General features: G+C 38.8%; 2 protein-coding genes across 6 annotated transcripts in view; one reads left to right on the top strand and one right to left on the bottom strand.

Annotated features, from left to right (window-relative positions):
- LOC106821092 (nucleoporin NUP188 homolog) overlaps window positions 1-159 on the bottom strand; it is a gene marked incomplete in the record, with an annotated part of 45,354 nt that extends 45,195 nt beyond the window's left edge. Inside the window, 1 exon segment of the mRNA XM_014825744.1 lies at window positions 120-159. Coding sequence (XP_014681230.1) covers window positions 120-145 — 26 coding nt within the window.
- Window positions 160-324: 165 nt separating this feature from the next.
- The window catches only part of LOC106821111 (speckle targeted PIP5K1A-regulated poly(A) polymerase-like), an 11,231-nt gene continuing 1,373 nt past the window's right edge, over window positions 325-10,182 (top strand). For 2 of the 5 annotated variants that reach the window (XM_014825784.1, XM_014825782.1), the window contains exons 1-13: window positions 325-441; window positions 2,283-2,473; window positions 2,883-3,098; window positions 3,543-3,635; window positions 5,479-5,604; window positions 5,869-6,125; window positions 6,521-6,642; window positions 7,069-7,167; window positions 7,265-7,357; window positions 7,647-7,786; window positions 8,525-8,674; window positions 8,968-9,115; window positions 9,303-10,016. In XM_014825784.1, the coding sequence (XP_014681270.1) occupies window positions 405-441; window positions 2,283-2,473; window positions 2,883-3,098; window positions 3,543-3,635; window positions 5,479-5,604; window positions 5,869-6,125; window positions 6,521-6,642; window positions 7,069-7,167; window positions 7,265-7,357; window positions 7,647-7,786; window positions 8,525-8,674; window positions 8,968-9,115; window positions 9,303-10,016 (2,386 nt within the window). In that variant the 5' untranslated portion in view covers window positions 325-404. Of the gene's footprint in view, window positions 442-2,282; window positions 2,474-2,882; window positions 3,099-3,534; window positions 3,636-5,478; window positions 5,605-5,868; window positions 6,126-6,520; window positions 6,643-7,068; window positions 7,168-7,264; window positions 7,358-7,646; window positions 7,787-8,524; window positions 8,675-8,967; window positions 9,116-9,302; window positions 10,017-10,182 lie in introns of those variants that run through there. The other 3 variants (XM_014825783.1, XM_014825786.1, XM_014825787.1) reach the window with 3 other exon arrangements.

Genomic DNA, 10,182 nt, shown 5'->3' with positions numbered 1-10,182 from the left:
CGGGTAAACCGACTCTAGGTCATTGCGAGTCGACAGATTCACACGCTTCGCAGTCTATGTGTTGCGCCAAATGATTTCCCATTATCTAAATGTTGCTCACAGCACAAATAATAACGTACCCGTAACATATTCCACTGTCAGACATCGTTCGTTGAATTTCGTGGAGGCTACCATAAGCAACTGCTGATTGGGCGCCACAAAAAGCACTTGTTTTGGCGTATCTTAGATGGGCAACCGCGTTTCTTTATTTCGTATTAACTGCAGCAAAGTTGGTGTCTATATGATTGATTGTGCCTATCTGTACACTTTGGTGACGTCACGATATGTGCTAGGAAGTTTGGTGAAGATATCGTATGTAACCGTAACGTTTTGTTCGTGCGGTTTTTAAATGCAATCAATCAATCATGTTTTGTAGTTTATGCAATATTCATTTGTCAAATGGTAAGATTTACATCCGAGTATGTTATGCCAATAGATACAATAATGTAAACCAAACATAGGATAGGGTAGGTCTATCCTTGGGCCCTATGATCTATCCGGGATAGGTAGACCGGCCCAAGGATAGAGAACATGGGTCCCAATAAAACCAATGTGCCTAACCCTAACCATAATTCTAACCCTGGCCCTAACGGCCCAAGGATAGAGAACATGGGTCCCAATAAAACCAATGTGCCTAACCCTAACCATAACCCTAATTCTAACCCCAACCCTAAACCTAACCCTAACCATAACCCTAACCTATTATATTGATATAATATTATATTTATATTGATGTAAATGACATTGGTTTTATTGGGACCCGGGCCATGTTCTCTATCCTTGAACTGATCAGGCCGCACCCACACTCCACAGGGGTAACCCGACCAGGCTGTGTGACTGACGTCAATATACAGCCTGACATCCATCCATTGGAAAATCTTGTACCGCTACAAAAACTGGCGAACAATTACATATATCTCAAATAAAATAATCATCTAAGCATTTCCGCCTTGTTTTGTATTAATTATAACCTTCACCTTATAAGTTATAGTATTCCAGCGTTGTTATTATTATTAAAACTAATAGTAATACCTCAATTCACTGTGCACAGTGTGAGTGTAAGTTTTAAGAGCCGAACCGAAATTTCAACTAACCGCCAAACCGCCATATTTCCAGTGCGCATGCTTTGAAACGGCACGCGGAAAACCCGAAACGACATAACGTACCATAGCGTTGCAACTCGCGTTGGCGCGAGCATAAATATTAAAAAATAAGCATATGCTCGTGTATATATATAAATATTAAAACATTGAAAACCAGGAAACATCAATCTACAACAACTTAATAATTATCATTGTGAAGATATGTACTTGCCTTGTGTTTAGGCCTACGTTCAGTGAAAATCAGGTCCATTGCCGATTTTAGTCGCGCTGAACATGGCGTACATGGCAGCTGTCTGGTTGTTTTGATCCAATTCATCTCAGAAAAATGGCATAACTTGATAAATAAGTAGCGCCCAGTAGCGCCCAGTTACCGCGAGCAAGCCAGAGGTTCATAGATTCGTTTGAGCTATTACATGTGACGCTAGCTGTGTCGATGGTTGGATACCGAGCCAACTACAAGGAATTGTGGGCAAGAATTTGAAACGGTATTCTAACCCTAGCAATACCGTTTCTTGTAGCTACCACAGGGGCACCTATCCTGTGTTTGGGTTACATTATTGACCATTGGCATTGTATCTATAATAATCTAGTTATGCCACATTCGATAATTTGTGTTGCGTCGTTTGTAAATTGTAAGACATAGACCCTATGAGCCTAACTACCTAGTACTAGTAGTAGGCCCCTAGTACTAGTAGTGAGTAGTGGCAGTGGGCCAGTGCCAGTCACACTCAGTCAGTGACTCGCACTCACAGCCACTTGGAACGTTTCAATAATAAAATGATGATGGTAAATAAGCACGAAATGTATTTACTACCAAACTCTTAATATTTCTCTACTCTCTTTCGCCTATTATTGCCAACTTGCCTATTATTACTAACTTCCTGTAAATGCCGTTCAAATGCTCCTCTGCAACACACAAGTACACCGCATACACTCTGCTGTGCACAAACAACAAATATAAAGAACAAATATTTAAAATCAATAAGGGGATTATTGGGGGATTCCCCCATTATGTACTACTAATTACACATAATATTTGTCTGGCATGGTAATGTGTTCCTGGACTGTCTAAATGTGATCAATGATTAATTGCAAAGGAAACTGTAGGCTAATGATGTACTCATTATACATGTGCTTTAGATAATGATGAAAAATTACATCTGGCTGGAAAGAAACACCTGCACATGGCTGATGTAAACAGAAGATGGAAAGAGGAAAACGAGAGAAGCGTATATGTGAGAGGCTTCTCACCAGGTGCCTCTGAGCTTGCTTTACTTGACTTTTTTGCCAAGTGTGGCAATGTAGAAAAAGTATACCTTGACAAAAAACAGGTAAAATGACACCTTAACTTTAAGCTACTAACTGAGGTTAACGAAACCAATTTGAATTTTTATAGGGGAAATTATTTGGGAATAAATGGCTAGAAATTTCCATAAAACCCACTCATGAGTATGACCACCTGATTTGGAAATGAACTAATGTGGTTTTTAACTACATGGATGCACATGGTTTCTTCTGTGCTACTAGCAACTTAAGCTGCTGAAAATTTTAATTCACTGGGAAATGGAGTTGTTATGCGCACCTCATAAAATAACCCTTGCACACATTTGGTGAACAGCTTTGTGCCATAAAACTAAAAAGCCTTGTCTTCCATTGTATCATTGACACATGTTCAGTGCATGTGGAAATTTCTGCATACGTGTTCCCACTAACATCGACATTGTTTTGTTGCCGGGCAAGTGGAACTATGCCTTTGTTGTGTTTGAAACTAAACTGGCTGCAGCAGAGGCCGTGAAGATGAGCGGTGCAACCATGATGGGAACCCGACTCGTGGTGCGACCAAAACGCCACACACCTCCGCGCACTGAGACAAGGAAGAATCCACAGAGGGCAGAACCAGTGGATAAATCCACTGTGGATGGTACCATTCTGAATGACTTGAATAAGCAAGACAGTGTAAGAATCATTGGGACTTTACAGTGGCACCTTGATTTAAGTGCCCCGATTTAACGCAAATTCGGATATAACGCGATGAGATGTTGGACCCCCTTTTTTTACTCTTATATAGCCACGTATATATAATCCTGATTTAGTGCGACCCCCGCTTTTTTCGCGATGTCATTTTATGGACCCCAACCATCGCGTTATAACGGGGCTACACTGTACTTGCTAGTTACTTGTTTCTCTACTATGATGTACTTTTTTCAGTACGTTTTATAGAATTATGGGGGCACTTCTGCACTGAGCATCTATTTTGTTATGCTCATCTGTTATTCCATGGGTTCAATAATACGGTATAACTGGTCTTGGAAAACATTTAAACCATTCAGAGTGAACCATATTCTAATACTAATTATCCAGTAATCAGTTGACACATCCACTAAATATGCAGCTTTACAGGTCTCACAACAGATGGTAAAGTTAGTAGCCGAGATGCAACTCTCGGCTTCTCAACATGCAACAAGGCTAGAAATTTGCTCCTACCTCAATCAGGTATTTTATGTTAGCATTGAATTTTTTCTGGTATAGCATTTTATTACTAGTATTTCACTCGGTTTAATTTCACCACGAACGTGTTTATCTAGAACTAGCTGGGCTTCCCGGCGATGCTCGGGATAAAGGAGAAAAGAGCTAGAATTTAGTCTGCCATCACGTCTGTACTGATCCATCCCTCTCTTTCCCTTTCCCTTTTTCCCCCTTCCCCTCCCCCCTTCTCTTTTTCTCTTTTTCTCCTTTTTTGTAAATTGTTTTTGCCTTATGCGTCGTCGCGTCATGCTGATTCAGAATATATATGGTGTTGGGGGTGACCTCTTACGGGTCTCAAGAAGATAGACGGACAGACAGACAGACGGATCCGGCCATTTATGTAGGAGATTAATGCTGATACAGCTAATATTAGCGAATGTGAATGAACACATTAGCCTAACATGCTAAATAACTAAAATGACCAGCGTCAATAAACGTAATGCCGTGCTACACTTTGTACATAACGCTGATACAGATAATTATGGAAAGCCATACAAAAATCATTTTCAAACATTTCAAATACACAATTTTAAATCAATTTTAAACATTTCTAATTAATTATTAAAAATTCAAATTACTTTATATTGTTTGAGAAATTTAAATTCAAAATTTAAAATCAATTTACAGAATAACAAATCAATTTATTAACTTGCAAATTAATTCAAAACTTTCCAAAATAATTGCCTGATATACAAATTCCTTCACATCATTGTAAAAATTCATTTTCTAAACGTACAATTTATTTTCAAAACAACAAACGTTATTAAAAGTATTTAAATTAATTATAAAGTATTAAGATTAATGTTAAAAGTAATAAATTAATTTCAAACTTAGTGAACTGATTCATTATTCTGTAAATTAATTTAAAACTTATAATTTTAATTGTTAGGGTGATGAAGCAAGATTTGAACATTTGTGAGTTTATGTAACATGTTCTCAATTAAATTGCAAGTTAGTAAATTGGTTTGTTGTTTTGAAAATAAATTGTACGTTTGGAAAATTGAAGGGGATGGCTTTCCATAGATAATATTAACGATTGTGAATTAACACATTAGCATAACATGCCAAATTAATTTGACCGATGTTTGTTTACATGTCTGTCACTAAGCAATTTATGGATGCTCACTTGACAATCCGAATATGCGCACCCCAAACTCGTTCCAAAATGTACCGCTCATTTGCGGGGGCGCCACCGTCCAATGACATTTTATGCATTGGATTGAATTCATTTTATTTCTTCCATGCCCCTTTCGGGCCATGGAAGAAATACATAATTACATAATAAACATAGGAATTATGTATGACAACATTTGACAAACAATTAAATAAACGGTAAGATTTAATAAATAACTATAGCACCTGGTGTTACATGACACCATAGATACTTCACGTACATATTACTGTGTATATAAGTGATGCCATTGGACGATGGCACTTGCCCCCTCGCTTTTTCTCTTTTTTCCCCTTATTTTGCACTTTTTTTGCAAATTTTTTTGGCTTAAAATGGTCGTCGCGTCATGCTGATTCAGAATATATATGGTGTTGGGGGTCACCTCTTACGGGTCTCGAGAAGATAGACGGACAGACAGACTCCGCCATTTATGTAAGAGATACAATCTACAATATGTACATTGTAGTAATAAAGTAGGAACCCTACCATTTCTGACTCAATCCAAAGCCTATAGGTAAGGATAAATAAATTCATTTACTTTCACCATGGCTTTATAGTTTACATTTATGTCATTACTGAAATGGTGAAGTATATTTAATTAGTTGAATATAATTAGTGACTTGATAATGTGTGCTGCAGGTTCTGTCTCATTTCTTCCCTGCCTGTACTGTTCATCAATTTGGGTCATCATGTAATGGATTCGGAGTGAAGGGAAGTGACTTGGACTTATACCTCGATCTACAAAGTGAAAATTCATCTCAGACGGTACATAACTAACGTTGCCAATGTATTGCTATCTGTTTAGTGAACTGGATACACTAATCTGTGTATACCAAAGTATTGCATTCAGTAGTATGTACACTGAAGTATATTTTTTCAGTAAGTATTAATTATACATTGGTTTATTATGTTTACTATTGCGCTGTCAGGTTAATTATAGCAATAGAGGTATCAATCTGTCGGTGTAAACAACTAGTGATATATGCCTGACATTGTTTTTCACGATGTGTGTATGAATGAAACTCGCAGCACTCCGAGGGCAAGCCACTTCCTCGTGCTGCATTGATGGATATCGCCAGCTGGAAAATGGTGAGAGCAGAGAAGATCAGACCGGAGAAGCTTGCAAACCACACTATCCAGCAGACAACAGGATTGCTGCGAGAGATTGTGAAAGGATGCCTTCCGGGGACACGTAATGTCGTGGCCATCAAACATGCTCGTTGCCCTGTTGTGAAGTTTACCTACGGCACTGAAGCAATCCAGTGTGACCTCAGCTTAAACAACAGGTAGCGTGGGGAGCTGATCATATGATTCTGTAGATCATCTTATTAGTAAATTGTGATTAAGTTTGTCAGATCAAAATGTTCTTTTAAACCACATGTACAAATGTACTTTGTTAAAATGGGACTGTAAGTAGCTAACAGTCGATTCTACTACAACCTGGGAAAATCACAAGTTCACAGAATACGTTCAAGAAGTTATACATTCTTGTCTTTATTGATACCAAAATTTCTCTGGTGAAAACATTCAAATGTGGGAGAAACCAGCTAAAACGTTATTCTCCCTGTGTAATACATTATCCTGGTATGTGAGAAATAACATTTTGAAAGATTAATAATTGTTTACAGATGACAGCAAAAAGACTAGTAAAAAGTTAACATAAATTTCATCTTTGTTTCAGGCTAGCACAGCGTAATACTGACCTGCTCTATCTGTACAGTGTATATGATAGCCGAGTGCGCCCACTAGTGTTTACAGTGAGACAATGGGCAAAGCTGTGTAATGTGGGTGGATGTGGTCAAGGTAATATCATGTATACTAGATATCCTCACTTTCAGGCATGGTGCTCATGTATAGTTCATCGATATCTGTATTGGTTCTTGCATCATGTACATTGGTTTGAAAGCAAATATATGCAATATGTTTTCAGAAATACTATTACTAGTATCACAAGTTCTATTCATTGTCAGTTTGGTTTGTAGAGGAGCCTCTTTCTTTCATGTAGCTCCTGTTCTCTTTGCTACTTATCATTATTCAACAACCAATATTCTAGCCATAGGGCTAGCAATAACCTACGAAGATTTATTGCCCAGTTTATTGTTGCAACCTAAGCATTTAAGAACTGACAATTTTCATGGATCATTGCCAATCTTGCCTACCTCCTTCGCATTCCTGCTTTGTTCTGGTGTGCTATTGTGGTTATGCATGACATTTGACATTCCTTTACAGGTGCAAGACTCAACAGTTACGCGGTTACGCTGTTGGTCCTATTCTTCTTGGAGGTGGAACATGTTGTGCCCTCAGTTCAACAGCTTAAGGAACTATGCAGTAAGTAGCTACTCTATCTGCCTGCTAGTAGCAAAAGAAGATGTGAGTGATGTTGCCCCTTGTTAGTGCTGATCCTGTTTCTCATCTTATATCGCAGGTGCAGATGAGTCGTGCGAGCTGGAAGGTTGGGACTGTAGCTTCTGCAACTGCCTTAGCAAGCTTCCACCACCAGAGTGCTCTCTAACATCAGGTCTGGTTAAGGTTTTGTTCTACAACGTGTTTCCACCGTTTGAAGTAAAATTATTACAGTATAAAGTTACATCTATACTATAAGCATGTTGCGTGTGCATGCATGTTTGGCTTGCAGAACTCTTTCAAAACTGCTGGGCCAATTGCACCCATACATGGCATGTGGACTCAGTTGGTCGCTGGCTTGGTTTTAGGCTGAAATAGTGTTTACTACATCTGAAATTCTGTAAATGTTCAAAACGACTAGCTAACCGGGTTTCCCACTAGTGATTTATGTGATTTTCTTTTAGCGGAACTTCTTGCAAAGTTCTTCAACTATTTTGCTATGGATTTCGACTTCAACAGCTACGTGGTTTGTCCAAGAACAGGCGAACCAACTCTTACTAGTGCCATTACAGGTGCTGCTTACAACAGCAACGATTCATTTAAGGTACTGATATACAAACTGGCAATATAAACAATAACGGGCTATATTGAGTGCAAATCATATGGTCTCGTAAGGCGAGAATTTTTTATTTTGTTGGTTTACAGATCCGCCGACCCGAATTTTCAAGAAAAACGGAAAAAAAAAATTTAAAATCTGTATTTTTTTATTCCTGCCGACCCTTTCTCTAAGAAATATGAATAAAAAACATTTTTTTTAACGTACAAAAACAAAAACATTTCATAAACAAACAGTTTATAATAAAAGGAAAAATAATTACAAGTTGAGTTTTGCTTTCATTTAGTTTTCTTAAAATACTTTAATATCATGTATAACAGTATCACTGTATTTTGACTTGTTTGATCTGACGAAACGACATTTTTTTTTTTTTTTTTTTACCCTACCAAGTCAACAACAACAACAAAAATTCTGTAAACCAACAAAATAAAAAATGGTGGCCTAATGTTCTTTACATAAAAAAGACTAGGGAAACAAGCACACGCTGAGAAACAATGAACCCATTGATACTGATGAGCATCAGTGCAAAATTTATTTTGGTATAACATTTTTTTTATACTTTAATAATTTCATCAGTACAGTGTTACATGGAAATAATGATAAAATATCTTGTTATCTTTATGTTAGTGCACATTTCACCACAGAATCCTCTATCACTGTTTAGAAATAATAAAATTGCATACTCTAATACATGTCTAATGCCATAATTTTGGTAAATGTTATCAGGTAAATCAGATGTGCATCCAGGACCCATTTTTACTCACTCACAACGTAGCAATGAATGTACCGGAGAAAGGCTTTCTGCATATAATGCAGGAGTTTCGGCAAGCAGCCCAAATTTGCCAGACTTCGGCATTCGGTGGCAAAACTGACGAGGTAATATTACTCACATTGTTGTCAGACAGGGTATGTGCACAGGAAGGCTCACATATGCCACAGGGTTGTATTTACAGAATTAGATTAGTCCATTATTAGTAAATTGCCAGGTAGCAATGCATTCTTATATTAACTGGGCAACGTGCATTTGTGTCATATGTTGTTTTCCTGATGATACAGATCTTTTATGATTGATGCCTATCCAGGGTGTGAAAAAAAGAGTTGATTGTGTTTCCAGTCTCGTATATCAAACTTATTCCATACATGCTAAATTGCGTATATAATCTATTTAGTCACATGGTGAGAAGTGGGGCCTCGGCCTGCTTCTAGAGGATTCTTCACAAGTGCAAGGCAATGTGATGGCTGGACCATCTCAGAAACACCAGTTCAGCATCATCTTCAGGAAACAGCAAATAACTGCCGAGTTTTTGAGCAGACATGGTATTCACTAACTTCAATCTTGTATCGCTCCCAAAACTAATTTTGCCATAAGAGTGTTTATTTGTGTTTATCCTGGTTATAGCTAGGATTCCATTTGAACTATTTTTGAAATGCCAGGATACAGCATGTATGCATATCATCATATTATAGTGTGTTGGTAAATCGTCATTGTATATATTTATTTCAGAATCGCCAGAGCAAGTCATGCGGGCTTGGTTCTCGGATGTTGTTTCCCTTTTCAAAATGATCCTCTGTGAGTGTCTACTCTTCACATGTGAACTAGATCCCAGCACACTCCTATCCACAAGTGACCAACGGATGGCCAACAGACTTGTGGAAGCAGATAGCCATATCACAAACGTACCCAATGCTATTAATGATAGCATTAGTAACACTGGCAATGACCAACTGATAGGGCAAAACACAGACAGCTTTGGGAACCATGCTGCAGTCACAGGGAGCAGTGGAGGTGCGGATACTATAAGTTGTAACCCAAGTCCAGCACACACCTTTGAGAGTGCTGGTGAGCGACTCTTGAAAGCTTTACATGTTATTGAGGACAATCACACTGATGTTATCTCACCACCCTCTAAGAAGAGAAGTCATGTTGACGAGACCAGCGACACGGACCCACTTCTGAGCGAACATAAGCGCTGCAAGCACAGTGATGTGCCCGTGTCTCTTCCTGATAGTGCCAACCATGTAGCTTCACAGTCCCTGTCAGGTAACAGCAGCATTGCAGTGTCACCGCCCATGCCAACACAGACTAACACTGAAGTCTTAGAGCCCATGGCAAGACAGACCAGCAGTGAAGTGTTGGAGCCCATGGCAACACAGACTAACAGTGAAGTGTTAGAGCCCATGGCAAGACAGACCAGCAGTGAAGTGTTGGAGCCCATGGTAAGACAGACCAGCGGAGCAGTGTCACCAACCCTGCAGAGTTCGTCTGGTAATCAGACAAGTAGTGCACTTGATCAGGTCTGTGAGGGTGCGACTAGTGAAGGTTGCATAGGGGAGGACAGGGAGTACACAGAGCAGAACAAGGACGAGCGTGACAGCATACAGGA

This window comes from Priapulus caudatus, unplaced genomic scaffold, assembly GCF_000485595.1.
Source record: "Priapulus caudatus unplaced genomic scaffold, Priapulus_caudatus-5.0.1 Scaffold58, whole genome shotgun sequence".
NCBI lineage: Eukaryota > Metazoa > Priapulida > Priapulimorpha > Priapulimorphida > Priapulidae > Priapulus > Priapulus caudatus.
The sequence above is the reverse complement of the archived record's forward strand: the minus strand, read 5'-3'. Positions and strand labels throughout refer to the sequence as shown.